This window comes from Macaca mulatta, chromosome 5, assembly GCF_049350105.2.
Source record: "Macaca mulatta isolate MMU2019108-1 chromosome 5, T2T-MMU8v2.0, whole genome shotgun sequence".
NCBI classification, from domain to species: domain Eukaryota; kingdom Metazoa; phylum Chordata; class Mammalia; order Primates; family Cercopithecidae; genus Macaca; species Macaca mulatta.
In genome coordinates this window covers 78,788,705-78,814,671 of record NC_133410.1, presented here as the reverse complement: position 1 = coordinate 78,814,671, position 25,967 = coordinate 78,788,705, and the positions used below count along the sequence as shown (strand labels likewise).

At 41.0% G+C, this 25,967-nt stretch overlaps 1 protein-coding gene across 8 annotated transcripts in view; it reads left to right on the top strand.

The window, feature by feature from the left end:
• Positions 1-25,967, top strand: part of KIT (KIT proto-oncogene, receptor tyrosine kinase) — an 89,452-nt gene that overhangs the window by 27,643 nt on the left and 35,842 nt on the right. For 4 of the 8 annotated variants that reach the window (XM_028847982.2, XM_015138653.3, XM_078001514.1 and 1 more), the window contains 6 exon segments: positions 10,310-10,579; positions 13,121-13,402; positions 14,469-14,605; positions 18,119-18,287; positions 21,504-21,693; positions 24,161-24,276. In XM_028847982.2, the coding sequence (XP_028703815.2) occupies positions 10,310-10,579; positions 13,121-13,402; positions 14,469-14,605; positions 18,119-18,287; positions 21,504-21,693; positions 24,161-24,276 (1,164 nt within the window). 8 annotated transcript variants of the gene reach the window in all.

The window sequence follows — 25,967 nt, the reverse complement described above, 5'->3', positions numbered from 1 at the left end:
GTAGTCATTGTCATCTCTACCCTACTTCAGCCACCCTGGGCCTTGTCATTTCCCTCTGGCCCCTCTGTTCTTTGTAGTCTCCACTCCCTCCCTGGGGGATTTCACGGACACCACTACCACCCTCTGTGTGCCAGTAAGACTCCAGAGTATATCTGTGGCCTCGACCTATCCCCACCTCCTGCCTCCAGTTTCCAGAACCTTTATGCTGCTGCCTGCTGGGCCAAATGCCTCAAAATCTGTTTTACCCCTCCAGTCTATTGGCACCCCATCTCCCCATCATGTAAGACAAAACCGGGGATATTTTTCTCCTTCTTGCTTCTTCACTGTCCAGGGCCAGCCCAACCAAGGTCCTAGGTTCACCTGGCATATAGCCACCCTTCCCCTTCACCCCACTGCCTCTGGTTGATGCCCTTGTCAGCTCTTTTCTGGATCACTGACTGGTTGTCTCTGACTGACCTTGTCTCCGGTTCTTTTCCCCTTGCGCTGTCCTTCACTGCTCCCAGAGGAGTCCTCCCAAAACGTACATCTGCAGCTCACCCCCTTACCATGGTGGAGGAGGCCTCCGGAGGTCCTGCCCTCCGTCCCTCTCTGGCCTCACACCTGCAGCAACTCTGAATGATTTTGTGACTCCTAGGCACTGACTCTACTAGTTCTGTGATATTTGGTCTTGAATGTCTCTCCCTTCTCCCCCAACCCAAGTGATAGACTTTTCTCCTCTTCTACCCCTCAGCCTGGCCACATGCATCACTTGTTTTGAGCCCTAGGAATCTTTTTCTGAGCCCTCTCCACTTGCCCACTGCCTTAGGTTCCCAGCTCAGTTCTCCATAACACTCTGCCCTGTGTTTTAGCCTATACTTGCTTTATTGTATGGTAATCAGATGAGTCTGTCTTCCACACTGGGCTGTGAGCCCCTTCTTTGTACTCCCAGGCCAAATGATAGGAGCTCAATTCCCATTTCATCAATGAGGACATGTTACAGAAGTGCTTGCTTTGTTACTGATCCAGCCTTGTTTGCCATTAATTACTGACACTCTAGCTTTAGCTTTATTTCTCTGTTCTGTGATTCCCCTGTGTCAATTAGTTCATCATCTTTAGACCAACCTTGAAATATACTTAAGGAGCTATTTAAAAAAAAAAAAAAAAAAAAACTAAGTATGCTGTAATGAAGTCTGTTATTTTGTGAATTTTAAATGGCTAATCATTTTAAAATGGTATAGTGCTATTGCTTGAAACCTTAAACTGTCCAAATTCTGTAAAATCACTAAATATCATGTACATAATACAGTACTGAGACCTGGCATGCAGATAGAACATTTCTTTAATTTTTAACAGCTAAACAGAAATTTGCTTTGTCTAAGGGAACTGGTTTCTCAGGCCTGGACGTGGGAGTATTACAATGAAAGGTAAGGAGGAAATGATGTCCAACAGTTACCTATCATTCACCTCATGACTAAACCTGAGAAGGTTTTTTGTTTTTCTTGAAATGGGGCCTTACTCTGCTCCTCAGGCTGGAGTGCAGTGGCACAATCTCAGCTCACTGTAGCCTCGACCTCTTGGGCTCAGGTGATCCACCAACGTCAGCCTCCTGAGTACCTGCAACTACAGGAGTGTGCCACCACACCCGGCTAATTTTTGTATTTTTTGTAGAAATGGGGTCTCACCATATTGCCTAGGCTGGTCTATAACTCCTGGACTCAAGTGATCTGCCTGCCTCCGCCTCCCAAAGTGCTAGGATTACAGGTGTCAGCCACCACGCCTGGCCCTGAGCAGATTGTAATCATGAGTTCTGCCTATATACGTGCTTTAATCTCTGTATTACTGGATTAAAGATAGATCTGAACTTTCTCTTACCCAGAAAAATCTTTGGAAATAGAAAGTGTGATCCATCCAGGCATGCTCTCAAACTTTTCCATGGAATACTTTTAAAGATTGGAGGGACCAGGGGTTTGAGTGGGACGTTTGGGAATGTGTAGTTGTAAAGTAATTCAATTTCTTCGAAAACTCATGAATTTCCTCCTGAAAAAAATATATTTGATTTTACCTTCTATATTACAATATGTAAAACAATATGAAAGACTGTTTAAAATTATTTACCACTGAGTGAAATCGACCTTCAAGAAGTCTCATAATCAACTTTGGGAGGCCGAGGCGGGTGGATTACCTGAAGTCAAAAGTTCAAGACCAGACTGGCCAACATGGTGAAACCGCATTGCTACTAAAAATGCAAAAATTAACCGGGTGTGGTGGTGCACCCCTGTAATCCCAACTACTTGAGAGGCTGAGGTGGGAGAATTGCTTGAGCCCAGGAGGCAGAGGCTGCAGTGAGCCGAGATCGCGCCACTGCACTCCAGCCTCGGCAACGACAGAGCAAGACCCCGTCTCCAAAAAAAAAAAAAAAAAAAAAAAAAAGACTAATAAACATCCTCAGTGAAAAAGCATTGCTCTGTAGGGTGATGCCACAAATTATTTAACCATTCTTTCCTTTCTGCCCCTTTGCATTTTCTGTACCGTAGGAGATTCCTTCCCTCTGCACTTACTGAGCACGTGCCATATTCCTGGCACTGGACAGAGACCTTACTTTGGATTGTGAGAGCTCAAAGCTTGGTTGGGTTGGCGTCCCCATAGGACTAGCTTTTCCTGAAGCCCTGCACCCGTTCATGCTTTGAGAACTTTGTCTTTGCCTTCCTTTTCCTTGAATACACGTAGAAACACATACACATGCAAATACATATACAAAGTCTTCCTGGCTCAGCTCTCCCCTCCACCCTTTCATGATTCTTCTGGGCAGCACAGGCCTGTAGCATGTGCATCACCTCTTGATATTTTTATTTCATTAGCAGTTTGTCTTTGCACAAGGCTGTGAGTTCCCCCATGAGCACTCGTTCCGGTTACACAGTACATGCATGTTGAAAGGTCACACTTTAATGATGATGGTGGAGTGGGCTCCCCACAGTAGAACAGGGACAGTTTTGGGACTCTGTTGCATGACTTCCTTTGGTTCATGTGGGTGATCCAGAGTTGATTTAGTCTCCTCACTTCTGGGCAAGAGCATTTTGAGGACTCGTGTGGTTTTCACTGAGTTCATACTCCCCCTCCCCCATCTGCACGCTATTTCCAGTATCATCTCTTTGTTTGTAAAGCCTCATGGGAGTTGTGGGCGATTACTGGGATCCTTCCATCTTGGTTTTCATCCAGTTTATTCCTATGGGGATATAAAAGTATATCAGAAACAGTATGATATACAAATCATTAGCTTTTTTATTACGAATTGTGGTTAAACACTATGTGAACCAAAGAGTAGTTGAACTGCAATGCACAGGCTGTGCCCTAGTCACAGTTCTTCCTGCTCTACTTCCCCAAAACTAGAATAGGTCTCTCTAATGTAGTGGATTTTCTTTTCTTCCCCACCATTATTTTATCTAGTTCCTTATATCTGTGTCTAAAGGAAGACAGGTTTAGAAAGGACTTCCTTACTTTTAACCTCAGCTATCAATCCAGTTGTTGGAGCTTTAGCCTTTTGTGAAGGATAGAAAGACCTTGCAGTCATGGTTGACCTGGGCCAGCCACTGCTGAAATTGCCTGGGAGCACCCTTGGGCTCCATCAACAGGTCTCTCCTACTTCCACAGATCACTGCGCCCAGAATTGCAGTCTCAACTAGTCTGGGAATTGATGTGTTAAAAAAATACTACAGGTGTGCTTGAATATTTTATTTTTACTTAAAAACAGAAGATGGACAGTTGCCTATCTTTTGATGGAGGTCCAAAGCCGCCTCTTTGAGTTTTGGTTGAGCGATGGTCTTTCTCAGGAAAGTTCTGAGCTGCCATTCTTTCCATACACCACACCCACAGTGCAGGATTTGTGATTCCTTATTTTTGTGTCCTTAAATGGAGTACTTGTGAAACAATCCAAATGCAGAACCCCCGCTAAGGAGGCCCTCCCCTGATTTGCTAATGTTTGCCACATTAATTCAATAGTAGGCTTTCTTCAGTTGAGCGACCCGTAGAAAGCCTTTCTTAGTTATGGAAGAATTAGCAGCCTTCTCCCCGTAAGCACACGCTCATTTTTTACCCATTTCTTTAATGTGCACTTTATACATACAATTTATACATAATAAAATATCAAATACAACTCCCATAAGCAGGTTTGGGGATAAAACCACATGACTCATGGTATGAGTAGAAGAGCAAAGATACACTAGAGAAGAAATTAAGAGCATTGGACATTAAAAATGCCTTGGGCAGCGTCAGTGTGGTTTAAAATAAGAGCTAGGTCTTTCCGCTCAGAGAGTTAAAAGACCTTCCCCTGCCAATGCTTATTTAGTATAAGCTCAACTGTATAGAAAAACTAAATAAAAATAGTGAAGCAATTAATTTTTTAATGACATGATTTAAAACAACATTGAGGTGTTCACAGAGGCTAATAATAGAGGCCAGTGTGATGAGATTAAAAAAAGCGTCCAGATACCTGAGGCAAGTTTTAGGTTTAGCTGGGCATTAAAGAATTGTTGAGTTTTAAAAAAGCTAATTGCGGTAAAATACATGTAACTTAAGATGTACTATTTTTAAGCGCCCCAATTCTGTGTGTCACCAAGTATCTTCACAATGTTGTGTAACCATCACCACTAACCATTTCCAGAACTTCTTCATATCCCAAACAGAAACTTATTAAATAATAACTGTCCATCCCCCTCTGTACTCCCTCCCCACACCTTGGTAACCTGTTCTACTTTCTGTCTCTGTGAATTAGCCTATCCTAGGTACGTCATATAACTGGTATCATACAATATGCCTTTGTGTCTGGCACATTTGACCTAGCATACTGTTTGCAAGGTTCATTCATGTGCGGCATGTATAGAGTGCTACTTTTTTTTTTTTGGCTGAGTAACATTCCATTGTATGTATATGCCACACTTTATCCATTCATAAGTTATTGGACCACATTTGGGTTGTTTCCACCTTTTGGCTATGGTAAATAATACTGCTGGGAACATTGGTGTACAAGTACGGGTTTGAGTTTCTGCTTTCAGTTATTTTGGTTGAATTTTATACTACTAGTGATGAGGGAGACATAGCAAGTATCTGAAGAGGTTATAAGCAGAGGGTTTGTTGGCATTTCTTTTTTTTGAACTACCACTAAAATCTTGCATTGTTGACTGTTCTTAAGTGTCCCCTTCCTCCTTAAAGCTCTTTGAAAGCAAAGGCCATTTTCTAGGTTCAGCACTTATCAAGTACCTGTATTTACTGAATAAGTATTTATGGAATAGTTTCTGGAGTTCCTAGCTTAGAGCCATCATTCCTTATAGTACTAGCTGGTCTCCAGAGTGTTGGGTTTTGCCAGCTATCCTTTTTTTGGGTTCATTAATTAACCTATGTTCAGGGAACATAAAACAAACCTTAATATTAGCCTCAGCCAAACATAATTGGGGAAGTACATTTGCTAATGCAAAAAGTCCTGATGCAGATAAAACACAATTCAACAAACATTTGTTAAGAACTTGCTGTCTACCACACACTTTTCAAAATTTGGAATTTCAGAGCAATTTCAAAGCTAAGTTGGAATACCTTTTTGAAAGGCATTCTCTTAATATGAAGCTCTACTCTTTTAAACAAATCTTTACAGTTTTTAACAATTGTGAGACTACTATAACAATATTAAACACAATTTAAAAAAGAGAATAAACATTGCAGTCCCACCCTAATAAAAGCCCTATTTTCATTTTATAATGTGAGTTTATAAATCGTTTATTTTGAAAATAAAACCCTGAATACTTCTGGTGGCAATTAATTATTTTTTAAAACTCTAGAAGTGAAGCATGAACTCATGATCTTGAATTTAGAGGGCCCTATTTGGAGGTATGCATGGCTTTTTGATTTAATGAAGCCAGGCTTTTCTTGGTGGAGCAGCAGAATTGACATGGGTCATCTTTTGGGGATAGATCTGTAGACTGTTGACATCTGTTACAGGGACTGGGTGTTTAGGAGCCTGTCCTCTCTTTGTTTTTTCATATGTTCAGGATTGAAGAGAATGTTTGTATTACTGTGCTAGAGGGAAAAGTAAGATTTAGGATCCTTACCTGCAGGATCTAAGACCTTGGAGTGAGTGTAGGAGATATGGATACAGTTGAACATCAGTACAAGGCAAATGAGTGATAGACTGCCTTTGTTGGTGAGATTTAGTGAGGACAGGTTATCGCGACATGGAGTGGCTAGGGAACAACATCCATGAAGAGGCTGTCTTCAGCGAGGCTTTACGCAAGATAAGACGTGTCCAAGGGACACAGGCAGAAAGAATGATGGGCATGACAATGGATGAAGAATATTCTCAGGATCCTTAGCCAGTCAGCCTAAGGAGAGGCAGGTTGGGTCTGGGGAAATCAGCTAGAAGTTCACCCCATAGCAGTTCCTTTAAAGTTGTAAGAGCTGCTACTGTTAGCTGCTGCTGCCTCTGTTGTGGTATAGAGGCTGGGGGTGGAGTTGTTTTAAAAAAAAAAAAAAAAAAAAGGATATTGTTTTAGGCTGGACCTCAGCTTTGAGGGAGGATGAGTTGGGGTGGGGTGGGTGGTGGCTGGCGAGGAGTCTTTTAGGAGAGGATGTTAGCTCTGTGAAGTAGTTGGCTGGTCTCGGGTAGGACAGCAGGAATGGAAGGGATACAGGGTGTGTGGAGGAGGCTCTGAAGGAAAGAATGCTAGGATGTGCTGCCCGAGATGGGGAAGTCAGGTAGGAACGTGTTTGGCAGATGATGGGAACTCGTCCCATACATAGGAAGTGGGTGAGTCTGGACTGGAGGGCCAATAAGAAGTTCCATTTCTGGAATAAGTGTGCCTGACATTATGTGTTTTCCATGTACCCAAGCATAGTTCTAAGAGCTTTACATAACAGCCTTATAAAATAAGTACTGTTACTATCCCCACTTTACAGATGAGAAACTGAGGGCAGAGTTGAGTAGGAACTTGCCCCAGGGTTACGCACTTAGTATCAGAGCCCAGATGCAAGTCTAGACAGTCCTAACTCAAGAGCCAAGCTCTCACTTGGTATGCTGAAAGGCTTTCCTGCTTTTCTATGATAGCATGTATTAAAAACTGTCCAGTCCTGTTTTAATCTCCTTGCATGTGTTACTTCACCTGATTCTCAGAAGAATTCTATGAGATGAGGGTATTTTTATCCTCATTTTCCAGGTGTGGAAAGTTGGACACAGAGTTAGGGTGATTTGCCTGTGTCACACAGCTAGACTTAGCTGCATTGGCCTGGTGTGTCTCAGGAAGTCAAGGATGTTTCCTTGACTGGATTGTAATTATCTATATCCATCAGATCAACCCATGAGAAAATGGAATTGATTGAAATAGATTGCAGTATAAATCTTTAAGAATTATTGGGTCAAATTTGCTATCAATATCATGCACATTCATTGGGAACTGTTCCTTTTTTAAAAGGAATAAATAATAGAAATAACGTCTCTATTTATTGCTGCCTCTGTTTTTATTATTTAGTGCTCTGGACAACTCTGAAAATAATCCTGGCCACTGCGTGTCCATATTCTTGCTGCCACATTTAGATGCTGCACCTAGCAGACTCAGCGTCTCACTCTATAGCCTTTATCACGTTGTTGGTGCCTAATAATATTTAGTGTTTATAATTGGCCTTATTGTCTTTTGATCTGGGTTGTACTTTGCTTGACATAATGGGCCTACAGTGGATGCCACCACAGGCAATATTTGGCTAACAAACAGGAATTGAGACTGGTCATCTATACACACACCTGCAGGAAGCAATTTCCACCCTCCTATAAAGCACCTTCAGTCTGTCCCTACCCATAAGTGCTCTTCTTTCTATCTCACATGTGAGAAGGTCTCCTGTTTTCTTTACCTTTAAGCCTGGTTCGGCTGCAGATCTCTATTTCCATCTTATACTGCCAGAACTACCCAAGGGAGAGCTCTGCATTTGCAGCCTGTAACCCTGGAGCAAATGACACTTCCCACTCAACTGAAATTGTACTTTAGAATTTCCAGCGGTCTCTTTGTAACCAGATTAGGGGTCTTTTGTTCATTTCCTGCCATCTTACTGTGGCATCTGCCCTTAGAGCCACCACCCTCTCTTTGAAACTTTGTACTGCATTGACTTCTTTGCCACTTAGCCTCTCTCCCCTTTCTTCCTGGTGGTTCTTTTTCTTAAATCTCTCATGACCCTTTCCTACCCCCTCTTGGCTGGAAGATCCCTTTAAGATCAGTGCTTGGTTGGTTCCTCAAACCCGTTTCTTTAATGATCTGATCTTGTTTTTTAACTTCACAAGGTGTCACTGGACCACCATCATCTGAATTCCAGGTTATAAGCAACCCACTGCTGAGAAGTCCCATTACCAGCCAGGTTGTACCTGTGAGCAAATTACACCTCTCACGTCCCCTCCCCTCAGACTATGCCCCCATCCCCTGTCCTCAGCCATGCTGAACTTGTGTGGCTCACTCAGATCAGTCGTCATCTGCAACGTTGCATATGGTGGCAGGGGACATAAATCTGATGTGCATGAACCGTTCCCTGAACCATTCCCCTCACCATTCTGCAAGAGGTCACTGAGAGCCCCCAGGGAGTCTTGTTATCACACTGCCCCAGCCCACCTCACCTGGAGACCTTGCCTTCTGCCTCCTCACTGAGGTCCTCCCTGAGTCAACCTTTTGCTTTTTCATCCCACTGACATGTCCTTCCTCTGACAATCTATGGTGTCTTTTCCTCTTTATTCTGAATTCCTTACTGTAGGTTCTCATTACTTCTGCCTGCGACTAGCACTTTTCACTCACTTCTTTGAATCTAGTTGATTCTCTGGGATTTCACTGTGCATGTCACTTCTCTGCTGAAAAACCTGGAGTGAATCTACAGGGTCCCGAGGTACATTCCCAGAATTTACACCCAGAAGTTCAGAACCCTTGGTGGATCTGGTTTCACTCCATGTAGTCTCACCTGTCACGTGCTCCACAAGGTACCGTTTTTTAGCCAGGCCAGTTTCTGAATGACTCTAGAGGCTCTGTGCTCACCTCACTGCCAGCCCTTTCTTCATGCTGTCGTCTTCTCCTTCTCCTCCTTTGCCGTTATGATATGGTTACACTCCAGCCCACCTCTTCTTTTTCTTCAGATTGACAGCAAATCTCATAGCTGTGTTTTACTTCAGTAGTTTGTTCTGTTTTTTTTTTTTTTTTTAGAGAGACAGAGTCTCACTCTGTCACTCAGGCTGGAGTGCAGTGTCGCAATCACAGTTTGCTGCAGCCTCGACCTCCTGGGCTTAAGTGATCTACCGCCTCAGCCTCCCATGTAGCTGGGAATACAGGTGCCCACTACCATGTCCAGCTAATGTTTTTTCTAGTTTTTGTAGATGTGTTGGGGGGGCGGTCTCACTGTGTTGCCCAGGCTGGTCTCGAACTCCTGAGCTCAAGCAGTCTTCCCACCTCAGCTTCCCAAAGTGCTGGGATTACAGGCGTGAGCCACGGCACCTGGCCAGCAGTTTGTTCTTTAAACCCTGAAATATATGTGAGGATCATGCCTCACACTAGCATGAACTTTTCCCCAGCATCTATCATGGTGCTTTTGTAGATGATAATGAATAGGTATTTGATTACATGGCGGCATGCATGACTGGATGAATTGGCTGTTGTAAAATTTCTAGAGTTCAGGTTTCATATTCAGAGCCTAAAGTTTGCATCTTTATAAACTAAATAGTTTCCTATCTAGGAAACCTATTTAGGCATTAGGGTGTTAAAACAGGTGTATCATTTTCTGCCTTAGTATTTAGAGATTTGTGAATGGTTCTCCTTCTGCTGAACATTGCCATGTAAAGGGAATTATATAGAAATCACTGAATTCACACAGTTTTAAGGAAAAGCTATTCTATGTCATGGTCATGTACGTTCTGCCAAAGAGAGTGACAGGCCAGTAGTTCCCCGCCCACCATAGTGTGAGGTTTTGTTTCTGTTGTATTCTAAGCTAGGTGTCTGCATGGCCACACTGCGAAGATGGCCCATATTCAGAATGAAAACTTGACCCAGTTGTATGTTTAACCCAGAGAAGGCTGTGGCATCCAGCACATCCTGGCTTGGGGACCAAATGTGACCCTCAGGATTCATTGAGGGTTGGAGAAAATAACTTAATTTTCCAGATGAACTTAAGAAATTTTAGGCAGAACTCTCTTTTCAACCATAAATAGCAGGGCAGCTTTGTCCTATTTTTATTGTAGAGTACACAGAAGATGGAACTCAGTATTGGAAGAAGTGCTTTATTTCGCCAAGGAAGACGATCATACTCAACACGATTCTGTTTTTCTTGGCAGGCTCTTCTCAACCATCTGTGAGTCCAGGGGAACCGTCTCCACCATCCATCCATCCAGCAAAATCAGAGTTAATAGTCCGCGTGGGCAACGAGATTAGGCTGTTGTGCATTGATCCAGGCTTTGTCAAATGGACTTTTGAGATCCTGGATGAAACGAATGAGAATAAGCAGAATGAATGGATCACAGAAAAGGCAGAGGCCACCAACACCGGCAAATACACGTGCACCAACAAACACGGCTTAAGCAGTTCCATTTATGTGTTTGTTAGAGGTAAATGCTTGGCTTTCTGCGATGCTGTGCTTTCGAGAATTTAATATCCTGCTCTTAATTTTGGATGACATATGGATCACTGAGCCATAGATAAAATATTTCTGGCTGGGTCTAGGAAGCCTAAAACACATGTTTCTTTACTGTTCTCCCCCATCTTTTGATATGATACATAGTGGCTTTGGGTATGACCCCAGCTGGAGGACTGCAGGACTGTAGGACTGTGATACTTTTCCTAATGAGATCACAGTAGGTTTAGCCCATTTGTGCTGGTGCTTTGAGTAAACCCTGAGAATCAATTAGGCCCTTTGGGAGAGCTGCATTTTAATGCCTTGAGATACTAGATACTCCCACTTAGTAAAAACACTTCAGGGAACCAAAGGCCTCTCAAGGCCTAACCAGACCGACACTTCAAAAGATGTGGCCCACTCTTAAGGAGTAAATTTCAGAAAAATAACTTGGTCAGCTAAACATCCCATGTCTGTCATGGGTTCTTTGTAGAGTTATCCATAGAAAACATTGTGACCTCTTATAAACAAAAGAAAAATAAATATGGTAGTTGGAGTTCTATGCCTCATTTCCTATGACAAGTTCAGTGATTTGTCTATGATTTTAATAGGCTTGTCAAGAATGGGCATGCTGGGCAGCAGTGTATCTTGTAGTTGATGTAAAAACTGATCCACTGACAGTTTATGGGGCATATCCAAGTGACGGGAGGAGAAATAGAGTCCTGTTTTCTAGTTCTCAGTGTCCCTAGACTAGGGCTGTCTTTGAAACAGGCCGGAGTGAGAGGCCTTATCCATGGTATTACGAATGAATAATGGATACTTTTATTCTAGATTGGAGATCGTAGGTGCCTCCTGAGTTCAGTTCCTTACTACAGTATTTGGATAAGATGATCCATTCTGTCTTGTCTTCCTTACATAATTGTTAGGGAGCCCGGATGGTACAAATTCTAACATGCTCCATCAGGAGCGAATAAAGCTGACTCTAAAGCTTGACTGTGCCTCTCCGCTTTATCAGTTGTTCTTTCCTAAGTAGGTAGCTGCAAAGAGATATACCCTGGTAAGTCACCACTTCGCCTCAGGGCATGCTTCTGTAATTGCTGAGCTAACCCATGTGCTGTCCTTTACATTCAGGAAGGCATTCTGCAATTTCCAGGTGGTGATGAAGTAGCATGACAGTTGAGTAAATGAGGAAAACTGTTGAATTAGTTAAATCACTCTAACAGGGCTCACAGACTTTCTTCATAGGGAAAGTCATCTTCTGTGTCTTGGAACTATCCTTAATTATAACAAATGTAAGATGTTTGAATATTTAAGTAATCTGTGTTAAGGCAATGAAGGAAGGTGGAGCATCGTTGTAGGAGCTAGACTCAAGTGACCTACAAAGAGTAGATAGAACAGTAACTAGCTATGGCCTGGGACCATACATAGTTCAACCATCATGAAGTCATTTATTTGCAGAATAAATTAGTAAGGCTGGGAGATGCGTAATTTATCTTGGAAAACTTTTTTTCAAAATTGGTCAAGGTTAAGGATAAAACACAAACCTATTTCAATGATGTCAAGTTCATGTTTGTGAAACACCTGATTTTCAGATGGAAAGGATAGTTTAAAAACAGATTTTAAATGTAATCTGTGGGCCTAAACATGTATCTGTATTATCATTACACTGTAGAGGGTGTCAGCACATTGTGTATACGGAATTAGGTTTGTCTGGCTTCTGTGAGGCCCCAGTCAGCCTGAGCCACTCCCAGTCTGTGCCTGGTGTCCTGTCATAAAGACTGATAGCGTTCACTTTCACTCACAAGCGTCCTGGCGGGCTACGGTATTTGTCACAGCATTCCTGAAACTCACAAGCTCCCCTTGTGCATTTGAAATCATTTGATTTCCAGAAGTTACATTTGCATGTTTCTTCAGAGGAATATCAATCGAGTGAGGCTCACCTATCATGGGTACTAGGTGGCCTGGTGAGAGTTTTCTGGATTCTCTTTAGAATCTGAAAGACTCTGAAGACGGGAAACCCTGGAAAGGGCCCTGCACCGAGGGGTTAGAAGGAGGAAGCCTTTCCTGCTCTCACTAGGAATCATCACACTGGCTTATTGGCGGATGATCCCTGGAGTTGTAATAAAGTTTTCCCAAAGTTTTAAGAGCTCAAATGCTGCTCTCTGTTGGACCTGGGTTTGAGTTCCAATCAGCCATTTCCAGGTCATGTCACTTTAGGAGGGTTGCTTTTATGACGGTGCAGTTTCATCTATGAAATGGCTATAATGATAGTACTGATCACGGGAGGGGCAATTTGAAGATTAAATGAGATTAAGTGTAATGGTGTCCAAGCTTAGTGTGTGATACATGGAAAGCGTTTAATAAATGTTAATTCTCAATAGTACTAGATGGATAAATTTTGCTTTTGTTTACACAGAAAAAAGCAGCCATTTGCGCCACTAGTCATGAAAGGCAACATATTAGATCTTTTACAAAGTGTTTTCAGTGTCTGTGACCAGCCATTCCAACTACTAATTTTGGATATGCGCTTCTACAGATCCTGCCAAGCTTTTCCTTGTTGACCGCTCCTTGTATGGGAAAGAAGACAATGACACACTGGTCCGCTGTCCTCTCACAGACCCAGAAGTGACCAGTTATTCCCTCAAGGGGTGCCAGGGGAAGCCTCTTCCCAAGGACTTGAGGTTTGTTCCTGACCCCAAGGCTGGCATCACGATCAAAAGCGTGAAACGCGCCTACCATCGGCTCTGTCTGCATTGTTCCGCGGACCAGGAGGGCAAGTCAGTGCTGTCGGACAAGTTCATCCTGAAAGTGAGGCCAGGTACTGGCTGTTTCGTATCTGCTTCTGGGAGTTGAGAACTCACTTACCTAAGGAAGACTTCTCTTCTCGTTGGTCCACCTTAGTGTAGTCAGTCAGGGAGCTGGCTCTTCATAGTTCCCCCAGCTTCAAAAAATGTCATCTGCTTTTGAGTTTGTTTATTTCATGGTCCTGACCCCGTGTGGCGGTTCCACAACTGCCTCTCATAGAGGCGAATGTATCTGCCATCGATTGGCATTTAGACTGGACTGACTTAAGTCAGCCCAAAGTTTCATAATTGCATCAAGTATTCCTTCCAAGAGAAACCCATTGGGCAGCTTCAATTATGTTGGTTGAAAAGATTAGCATGCAGATGATTCATTCTTTGATTTACTATTGACATGTGAATTGGCTTTCCCTTCAGCTGATCAATTGCAATGCATTCTCAAACTGTTTGAGATCTGAGAAGGAAAATTCCAGTTGACTGTGGAACTTGTTATTGTTGTGCCATTATGTAGAATATTTCGTTAGCTGGAAGATAATCTAGGTTTTAAATCTCAGGGATCATCTAATTCAACACCAGCTGACATTCAGCTATTGAGTACAGTTTTTACTAAGGCTTTTGAAAAAGTATACTTATTGAAATTAGGGAAAATTTGATTATTTAAAGCCTGGGATTTCCAGAAGTGAGCAGGGTAGGATTTGCATGAGAAAGATGCCTGTTTGCTTGAAAGAATATAAGTAGTTGTTCGTCACATCCTCATGACACCATCAAGGTTGTCTGAAGTAAAGATTAAAGCAGCTTCCCTATGCTAGGGCTTCTCTTGGTTTTGAAAAAGCATTTTCCAGAAGCATTATAATCTCACAGTGGGCATTTCTGTTATTTTCACTCAATGTACTTGAAGGAGGCATGATTTAATTGCTGATACCTTCAGATATGCAAGTAGTACAGATAGGTTAGCACCATGCTTTGTATTTTATTTAAAAGATGACAAAGTAAGCTGTACACATTTGAGGAGAAATGGTAAATCAAAATTTCATGCTATAATACAACAAATTATTTGAGGGGCCACATTTCTTTTCATTCTAGCCTTCAAAGCTGTGCCTGTTGTGTCTGTTTCCAAAGCAAGCTATCTTCTTAGGGAAGGGGAAGAATTCACAGTGACATGCACAATAAAAGATGTGTCTAGTTCTGTGTACTCAACGTGGAAAAGAGAAAACAGTCAGGTGAGTGAATTGCTTCATTCTTCTCAACATAGTGTTCTGTCTCTGTGGGAGATGATAAGGTTTCTCTTTAAGAAAGGTCTGTCCTGGAACTACCTCGATTAGTGTAGTGGATTGTCTGGGAGAGTGTTGGGATTGCATATTTCCCCCTTTCATACCTCCACATGGAGATATATACATTTATTATTAGTAACAAATTAATTTTATACATTTATTTTGAGAAACTTGAGGGAACTTCAGATTCATGTTATTACTTCATGCTGTTTCTTTGAAAAACTCTGTTAGGGACTTAAAAAACATGGTTAACTTCATGAATACTTTGATTTAAACTATTATTGATACTGTTTAGGCCAGACTATTTAAAATATTGAAAAGCGTTGCCACTTCCATACTTAAAAAGAATAGACAGTCTCAGATATTCACCAGAAAACTGTATTTTCTTTCTCTTCCTCTTCCTCCTCCTGCCCCATATTCAACATTGGCAACTTTATACCTGTTTAAAAAACTCTTTGCTAAACAAATAACCATGGTGATTACCATAATGCAAAGACATTGTGATGATATTCATGTAGACCTGTGATGGATGATATCTTGCTAAATGAAGCCTGCCATTGACTGGAAGAATGGATTGTACCGTAGACTATTCTTTCAAACCAATGACTCAGAGAAACATTTTAGTTTTTGTATCATATAATGTAATAAAAACAATAGCTTAGGTATGGATTTTTGGCTAACCTTACAGAATACAATCCCATATTAATTGGCTTTCTATAATCCTTGATTTCAGATGAGAGAACAATTTAGACTGGGTATGCATTTGAGCCTCTGTATAACTTGAACATTACCCTTTTTTGAGATGAGAAATTAAATTGCCCCAGGCAGTTTTGTTCTGAACCATTTTTCCCAGGAGCCCTGCATGCCATTCCCAATTAATCCACTGGTGTTGGTAGATAAGCCTTCAGTGTTAGGAGCTCTTTGGGGAAATCCCAGTGTGCACCTCCAAGGGTTAAGGAAAACCAAATCACGTGCAAACAATATGTAATGTGTGACTTGCAGATGGGGCTCATGGCTGTCTGCCAAGTTTCATCCATGAATCTTTTATTGATATCTTTTGGCTTAATTTGGAATACTATTAGCACTCTCAAATTATTCAAAAATCCATAATATTTTATTCTGACCCTTTGGAATAAGTTTAACTCACAATGTAATTTAGGGTAAAATGACTTTTTAGCATTGTTGCCATTGTTTGTTTCAGCGCAGGGGAATCCTGGAGTTTGTTCAATACTGTTAATCTTGGTTGGTTAGCTTTCTTAATGCCTCTAAACCCTCGCATTTTTACTTACTTATAATTAGAATCTTTGACAGTATCCTAAGTTATGGGCTTTGGGTTTGGATGTTCAGGCTGCATCTCTTGTGACTGCACTATTCCTTTGGGCGCTGACAAGTTCAGTGTTCCTGTTTGAGTTCTGCTGTGGACTCTTGGGCTCTTGAAAGAACTAGAAGGAAGATACCTTAAATCGAGACTTTAATATGTTATCTGTCCATTGTCACTCTGCCTTTGTAGAGAAGTCTGTAAAACTATGAACTGGGAAAAGCCAGTTTGAAAATGTTGCTTCACCTTGCTTTTACATCTTCTTGACAATTGATCTTATGCTGTGAAATGGTACATTTCTGCCAGTTATTAGAAGACTCTCTTAGAAGGGGGTAGTAGGAAATCTACAAAGTGTTACACACTGGAAAAGTCTTTAAAGATAGTTTTGTTCCCAAATACCCTTTTGGAAACAAAAGTCAAGCCTAGTGATGCTCTTGACTTACCTAAGATCTCACAATTAGTTAACAGCAAAGCAGGTTTCTGTTCTTTTTAAAAAGTTTGAAACATTCAGCTTTAGCAGTCAACTTTTATGTGTGGTTACTTCAATGTAAAAATATTTGTACAACCATAGTAACATTAAAAAATAGGTATAATCCCACCATCATAGATAGCAATGCTGTGTAATAGAAATACATGAACCTTATATGTAATTTTAAATTTTCTAGTAGGCACATTACAAAAAATAAAGGTAAAATTGATTTTAATAATATATTTTATTTGACCCAGTGTGTCTAAAATATTATTCCATAATGTAATGAACATAAAAATTATTAATGAGATGTTTTACATTTTTTTTAATACTAAGGCTTCAAAATCCAGGACATATTTTATATTTACAGCACAACTTACTTTGGACTACCAGATTTCAACTGCTCAGTAGTCCCAAGTGTCTAGTCCTTATAAATGCTATATAGTCTGCATTTTTTCATATTTTTTTCTCTTTTCCCCTATGCATATATATTATCACGTGATTGCAATTTTAAGGTACATTCAATTTGTGCTTTTTAAATAGGTAAACACCTCTCTTACAGTCATAATGCTATAGTTGATATACATTTAGGTCGTTTCTGAGTTTTTACCACAACCAACATGTTGGAGCTTTTATTTTCTGTTGAGCAATTTCCTCAAGTTAAATTTGCTAGAGTTGATCAGAGGGTATGAACATCCTGGCACGCTCCTTTCCAGAAGGATTTTTCTGATTTATAATACTGTCAGATGCTTTATTAGGTTTACCAAAGCCTCGCCAAGGAATCACTCTTGGTCTCATTCCATGTCAATATTAACTCCTTTTACTTTACTTAGTTGTTTTTTTTTTTTTTTTCCCCATTGTGATAGGAGTGTGTGTACATTACAGAAAATTTGGAAGATGCAGAAAGCTATATTTGACTTTCTTTAATCTTTTCAGAAAGCTGTTGTAGCTTATGTTATGGTTTCCCCCATGACTTTTTAAATACGAGAAATCTCTCCATGTCTCGTCTGCAGACAAATAATGAGTGAGATGGTGTTATCACAAGGGTAAATGCACAACCTTTTCTTTTCAGCTCATGCTTAAATAATTTGGGCCTTGTTCTTAGATGTCTGTTACACCTTGAAACTCCCATCAGTGGTTCACAAGATTCTGCTGGGTGAGAACTGCAGGATGAGTTTCCAAGCTAGTTGTTGATATTGTGATTCTGTTTTCATTCTTGCAAATAATAAATTTTAATAAAATAGAACATTATTGTTATTAGCAGTGTGTTTGCTCTCAGTTGTTGGGACATAGAATAGAAAAAGATATAACAGGACATGACAAAAATATGTTGACTCATATTACAAAATATCAGTATCCCATAATATTTCATATATAGCAACTTTTAAAATTTAACGTTGCATAGAATTTGGAATTATACATACTAGGGTTAAGAAATGAATTTTCATTTTTTTCCCAATCATTAATAATGACTGTCTTTCAATATAATCCTGTAATATGAAGTGTTCCAATGACAGACTTGTCATGACGCTTTATTATTCTTACTTAAGTAGTGTATAATGAAAGCTAATATGGAGAAGTTAATTGCTGCTATTTTTAATTTATCTAGGAAAGATTCTGAATATAAATTATATGGTAATCTTTATTTTTTTTTCTCCTTTTCTGAAACCAGCAGACTAAACTACAGGAGAAATATAATAGCTGGCATCACGGTGACTTCAATTATGAACGTCAGGCAACGTTGACTATCAGTTCAGCGAGAGTTAATGATTCTGGAGTGTTCATGTGTTATGCCAATAATACTTTTGGATCAGCAAATGTCACAACAACCTTGGAAGTAGTAGGTAAATACCTCTATGGGAATGTTTAAATTACTGGCAGTAGTGAAAGAAGAAATTACTAGATAGTTTCCTTTTTATGTAAATGGAATGTTGAACAGATTCTTAGAATTTTGTTATCACTGAATGAATGAATGAAAATTATTGTAGCCTCTTGCAATGAAAGCACAAAACCAAATTCTACCAGTTTATTGGAGGAAAGTGGAAAGCTGTTACTAAAATTGTTCAAACCTATTATTCTCTGTGCACCCCACCCTCCTTTCCCCACCAAACAAACAAAAGTTGAGGTTTTTCAAAAAAGCTAGTGCTCGCTGAATGACTTGAGTTTGGAAATGGATGTAGAATTTATCAAGGATCACAAATGCTTAGAGCCTGAAGTATTTCTCAGAAACTTTTGGTAGGGGCTCTGCCCCTTGGTTTATTGTTTTGCCACTCATCAGCTCTAGTTCCTTGTAGTAAGGACTGAATTCGACTTTTCCTCCCTAGTATGCCCTACCTCCTTATCTCACCTGTTCTCTAAGCATAAAGATAATAGCATAAACCTTCAGGAAGGAGTGACATTGGGACACAGGTCATTGGTTCTACAAAGCATAAACTACAACATGGTAATCTGTCCCCGGGCCCCATCATATCTGGTATGTACAATTGGTTTAGCCTTATCTTCTCTACTCTAGAAATTTCACTAAATATTTATTTTCTAGTTAAAGAGAGCAAAGCAGAGTGAGTTTCTTCATGCTTTTGATTTACTGAGATTAATAAGTATTTTTAAATTACTTTGTTTACAATTTTTTTTGTCTTTTGAGTATTGTTTGAATTTAATCCATTTTTCTGTCTTCTTAGTACAGCCATGTTCCTAGTGCTTGACTTTCGTTAAATGCTTCTAGGGTGACAAAATTCTTTATCAAAAACAATAATAAAGTGATGCAGTATTTGTTTTCATCTCTTTCCTCGCCTCACCAAATTTCTTCAATAATTTATGTGGCAGTATTAAAGCTTTATGATTATCCCACAATAATCTCGTAAAATTTTGGCGTTTCTGCCCATGTTATAATGGACAGTTTCTCCCCAGACTGAACATGGAAAAGATACTTTACTTGCAATTATAGTCAGCACACAGAAAGTGTACTACTTTGTTCCTAAACATGATTGTGAACCATTTATTAATTTGAATAGAAGGCTATGCTTTTAAAATATTAAACTCCATAAGCACTAATTTGCTAAGTTGATTAGGGAGCATGTTGATATATCAGCTTCAGCTCCAGAAAGCAATTAGTAAGGATGTTTTGAGAACATTGTTGTATGTAATCGGATTTTTAAAATCCATTCATCACTTTCCAAGAATTATCACTGTATGACTGGAAGGACTTGTGGCTGTGAAACCTGAATCTGGTTTTGTATTGTTTTGAGAATGGTTTGGGGTGGAACAGGAACAGGAGGAGACAAAGAGAAAAGTAATTTTTTAGTGGCTGGGAGGAGGATTTGGATCCATCATGGAGTGATGAAGAAAACAAGGCTTTGGGATCACTCTTTTTTAAAGAAATAATTTTTTTAATTATATATTTTTAAGATACACAACATGATGTTATGGGGTACATATAGATAGTAAAAAGATTACTGTAGTATGAAGCAAATTAACATATTCATCATCTCACAAAGTTACCCTTTCTTTGTTTTTGGTTTTGTGATAAGAGCTGTTAACATTTTACCTGGTTTTGAATTGGGGCCTCTGCCTGTAATCCCAGCACTTTGAGAGGCTGAGGCGGGCAGATCTCTTGAGCCCAGGAGTTTGAAACCAGCCTGGGCAACATGGCGAAACCCCATTTCTACCAAAAATACAAAAATTAGCCAGGCATGGTGACACATGCCTGGGTTGCAGCTACTTGGGAGGCTGAGGCAGGAGGATTGCTTGAACTCAGGAGGTCGAGGCTTTAGTGAGCTGTGATTGTGCCACTGTGCTCCGGCCTGGGCAACAGAGGGATACCCTGTTTCAAACAAAACAAAACAAAACAAAAAAACAAAAGACTAAGTGTCACAATTATTAAGTAAAAGGTATGCTAAAGTACTTAAAGCAGTTCTTAGGACATAGTAAGCACATAAATGGTGGCCACAAAGATAATGTTAGCAATTACTTTATTGCCTTCTTTTTCAAGATCTTTTTAATATTATTATATAACCTTTTCTAAGGACTCCATTACTTATTTAACTAGTTCTCTGTTTTGCCAGTTTAAAAATTATAATAGTGTATGATAGTGTAAATAGCACTTTTTTTTTTTTGGCCTATAGCTATCTATCTCATTTTAGGAAGAGTTCTCATATGGAAATTACAAGATTTAATCAAGGAATAGATAATTTTAAAAAATCTATATTGCTAAATGCTTCCTAAAAGAATTGTGCCAATTTACAGTGTGTAATTCAGCATGCTACTTTTACCACACTGGCAAATTATTGAGTTTAGTTAAAATTAGTTTTGCTATTTTTAATAAGTGAAAAGTGATGTCTTATTTTAATTACTAGTTTAGCTAAACATTTTTTCTACATTTTATTCTCCTCTTTTTCCTGTTACATTATTTTACTATATAGACATTTAAAAATATTTATAGATTTAAATTTGTCTTTTATGATGTTTTTCTTCTGTTGCTTCTAAAATGCCTAGAAAACTGCCCGCTCTGTAGAAGTTTCATAGGAGTCAATTCTGTTATTAAGTTAAAAATATCATTTTATTGTTAAAATGCTCTTTGATTTATCTGTGATATATGGTAAGAAGACCTAAGGTTATTTTTCTTCAAATACTAAAGAACATTCTTTGAACATGTTTATTAAACATTAGGGGTCCCTTTTTTTCCCTTGATTTATGATACCTTATCACATATACAATTATGTCGGGTCTGTGTATGAACTCTCTATTTATTCCAAATATTTTTTAACCTAATAAACATCAAGACTAGTAGATTTAGAAGACTTTTAAGATGGTAACAATCTTTAAGAGGATTGCTTAAGAGATGGAGATGGGCGAATCAGTATTTCAAATGTGTATCCTTTCTCACTTGTGACAGTGATTCTACAAGAGCAGAATAAAATGGAAAACGGCTAGTTAAAATGCTTTTACTGCCAGTTAATACTGGAAATCAATCAATTATCTTTGTAATTCCAAGATGAGGTTCTGTTTTTTTGTCCAGTAGTTGTAGGTAATGGTTTCTTTCTGTCTTATTTCATTCTAATTAGATAAAGGATTCATTAATATCTTCCCCATGATAAACACTACAGTATTTGTAAACGATGGAGAAAATGTAGATTTGATTGTTGAATATGAGGCATTCCCCAAACCTGAACACCAGCAGTGGATCTATATGAACAGAACCTTCACTGATAAATGGGAAGATTATCCCAAGTCTGAGAATGAAAGTAATATCAGGTAAGAAACAGACCTTGCCCTAGGGGATTACACATTACCCCCTTTTCCACTGGGCTTATCAGATTATTTCTGTAACCCGTAAATCCACAAGAAGATACCTGGTAAAGAAGAAATTCTGGGGCTGCTTCCTGTGTCCTCATCCTAGTATTCCATTTTGTTGTGTGTTTAGAGCATGCACATGTGTGCACACATACACACCTGTGGGCCTCAGTTTTCTCACTTGTAAAATGGAGGACAGTTTTCTAGAGATCTGAGCTTAGCTCAAAGCGGTAACTGGCATGTACCCGGGATACAGCAAGTCTCTTAAGAGAAAAAGGGAAGTTAATACTTATAATTCTTTTTTTTTTTTTTTTTTTTTTTTTGAGACGGAGTCTTGCTCTGTCACCCAGGCTGGAGTGCAGTGGCCGATCTCAGCTCACTGCAAGCTCCGCCTCCTGGGTTTACGCCGTTCTCCTGCCTCAGCCTCCCGAGTAGCTGGGACTACAGGCGCCCGCCACCTCGCCCGGCTAGTTTTTTTGTATTTTTTAGTAGAGACGGGGTTTCACCGTGTTAGCCGGGATCGTCTCTCGATCTCCTGGCCTCGTGATCCGCCCGTCTCGGCCTCCCAAAGTGCTGGGATTACAGGCTTGAGCCACCGCGCCCGGCCATAATTGTTTCTTAAAGCTCTAAGAAAACTAAGAGCCAAATAGCTTCGCTTCAGGCAATGAACCCGTGTTCTTTTACATTAGACCTCTCATTTGATCCTCAAAACATTATAGTAATTATAGTAATTACTATATAGTAATTATAGTAAAAATAGTAGCAATAGTAATACTTCAGGTAAGACATAAGTGCTTTTTTCTGAAGCATGGTTCTAAGTACTTTACATATATTCACCCACTGACCTGAAGCCTCACAGACGTTGTGAGTAGCCATTCTTATTTCCCACCATTTTTATAGAAGAGGAGACAGAGGTACAGAGGGGTGAAGTAACTTGACCAAGACGGATGGCTAATAAGGGCTAAGTACCTGGATAGGGTTTTGCTCTCTTTTTCCAGTCAGGACTGTTGACTGTTGGAAAAATATGGGTGAGAGATGATAGCGTCCCGGGCCAAGGGCTAAAGGTTGGAGGGAAGAGGATAGATTTGGGAGGTCTCCGGGTGATTGAGAGGGCAGGAGAGGCAGGGAGGAGTTGAAGATGGCTTTAGGTTGGGTGGTGAGAGACCATACCATTCAGGGAGAGGAGGAGAAGGCAGAGGGGCAAATTTCTGAGGAAAGACAGTGACTTCAGTTTGCGGTTTGTTGGATTTCAGATTGATAGTGGGATCTTGAGTGGGATTGTTCATGTAGGAAGTATATTAGGTCAAACGCCCTAGAAGCAGAGCCTGAGACAGGGATTCTGAGACAAGTGACTTATGCAGGGAGAGAGAGACTGACCAGGGAGTAGGGGAGGAGGGGTGGGGGGGAAGGGAGGCAAATAAGGATGTGGCTCAGATGACCCCAAACCTCAGTCTTATCCAGGAGCTGAGCGGGGCTTTTGCACCTCTCTGGCTGTCAGTCACTTACTGGCTGTAGACCTGGCTGTACAGTCAGCTTCTTCCAAGGACCGCGCAAGGGCAATCCTTGGGAGAAAGCTGCAGTCAAGGGTTTGGGGCCGTGAAAGTAGCTCTGTAGAGGAGACATGGTACAGAGAACCCCGCACTGGAGGTAAAGACGTGAAGCCTGTGGGCCAGCAGCAAGCAGCTCAGTGTGAGAGAGTGGGCTGCCCAGGGAGCTCGCACAGTGTGAGAATCGGAACACCGCCTATGGCAAGTTGGTGTTGTGGCCCATGTGGATCGTGTGTGTCATGGGCTGCCCAGGGTGACACATGTACGTCGGAGCCCCTGCCAGTAACCCCGACAGGATGGTAGGGTGCTCAGTGTACACAGCCCTATATGGCAGCCTTGCAAGAAGTCAGAAGCTTGAGCAGCAAATACTACCAGGAGCACTGAGAATCTCCGGGGTGGAGGAAAACCAGGAGATGGGGGTGTTGCAAGAAGGAAGGTGAGCAGCGTGGACCTCGCTGAGGGCCCAGAGTGTCTGTATGAGGGCAGTGAGCATGTGCGTGCAGAGCAGGCAAGTTCAGGACACTGTGGAGAGCAGGCTCCTGCAGCACCATGGGCAGGGGAGGAAGTGGTATGGGGACAGCCCGGAGTGGTGGGGGAAGGGGGGAGGTGGTGGGCCAGTGGAGAGACTGCAGCCTCTGTCAGGTTGCCTTTGTGCTTAACTTTCTTCACTCTGTGTTCTCTCACAACAGGCGTTTGTCCCAGATGGAATATGTGTGTGCGTGTGTGTGTATTTGTTAATGTGGATTTTGCTAATATTTACTGAATTAAATGAGTTATATTTTTCCTCAAACAGGCATAGATTTCCAGGTAGAAACTGAAAAAGACATGCCTTCCAAGGCAGACTATCCACAGGTGATTGATTAATTGTCTTTTCTTTGTAGATACGTAAGTGAACTTCATCTAACCAGATTAAAAGGCACTGAAGGAGGCACTTACACATTCCTAGTGTCCAATTCTGACGTCAATGCTTCCATAGCATTTAATGTTTATGTGAATAGTAAGTAACATGAAGGGCTCCTTATCTTTTAATTCTTTATTCTTTTAAAGTTGTGGCTCGTGTTTGTAACAGCTGCAAGGACTCAACTTGTGTTCTATGTAAATAACATTTCATGATAATCTTGACCTTCACAGAAACTTTGTGGTTTGGTGGTTAGAGTGTGTCAAAAAACCAGTTCCTTGTCCTACATTTCACTGACCACAGGACCTTGTAGAAGTTGCTCAAATTCTGTGTGCTGCCTTTGAAGTAAACAAAGGAGCCATAGAAGTTGACCATAACAGTTGTTTGAGGGAAAATGTATTATTATTGATTGTTGGAATGGGGGGCTAGTGGTTGAATAGGAGCTGAATTACTGTATTAGGAAAGAGATGCTATCGAGCCCTGACATGATTTCTTTGTTTCAGTGCCATCTCTTTTGAGGCTGTGATGTTATTTGTGTTTAGATTGTTCTTCCACTGAGACAAATGCAATATTGACAGGCCCATGGCTCACTACTGAGTACCATGTGGTATGTGGGAGAAGGTAGCAGATGGTTTAAGATGGGAGATGGGCATGGCCATGGGCATCTGTGAGGTCCCACCCACCCCACTCCTACAGCCCACCACTTCTTAGAGAAATGTCTGCTCTGAAGTTGAGGCCAAGGGAACCCGATTATGAGCTAGAGCTTTTGCCAAGTGCAGGGCTTCTTCCTGGCTCCACTCTGGGCCCTGTGTGCATTTCCAAGGAAGGTGCCTGCCACACCATACCTGCTAGGGCAGGGGAGGCCCCCAAAGACTAGGAATTCCAAGGAGTGGCCCAACAAATGACTCTCAGAATTGGTTTTCCTGGGTGTGTGGAGGATGAGGAGACACCTGGAATATTTCATAGAGAAGAGCTTAGGAGCTGGGCACTTTATGTGTGTTGGGCTATAGGGAGTTGTGGGAACAAAGGACTGGGGCCAATTCCTTGTCTTAAAGGAGCTTACTTTCTGTACAAAGTGTTGTGGTTTTGGTTTTTTTTGTTTTTGAGACAGAGTCTCTTGCTCCGTCTCCCCAGCTGGAGTGCAGTGACATGATCTCGGCTCACTGCAACCTCCACCTCCCAGGTTCAAGTGATTCTCCTGCCACAGCTTCCTGAGTAGCTGGGAGTATAGGCGCGCCACCACACCCAGCTGATTTCTGTATTTTTAATAGAGATGGGGTTTCACCATGTTGGCCAGGATGGTCTTGAACTCCTGACCACAAGTGATCACTTGCTTCGGCCTCCCAAAATGCTGGGATCATAGGCATGAGCCACCGCTCTCAGCTAGATGTTTTGTTTGTTTGTTTGATTTTGAGACAAACATGTTTTTGTTTTCAAACATGTTGACAAACATGTTGAGCCAGCGTCTGTCTCTGTCACCCAGGGTGGAGTGATCATAGCTCACTATATCCTTGTACTCCTGGGCACAAGAGATCCTCCTGCTTCAGCCTACCAAATAGCTGGGAGTACAGGCATGCACCACCACACACAGCTAATTTTTAAATGTTTTTTAGAGACGGGGATCTTGCTTTGTTGCCTACACTGGTCTTGTCCTCCTGGACTAAAGCGATCCTTCTGCCTTGTCCTCTCAAAGCACTGGGATTATGGGAGTGAGCCACAATGCTCAACCTGTATGAAGTGATTTTACATAATTGTCTTATTTGATGCTACAGCTCAGGAAAGATGGTAGG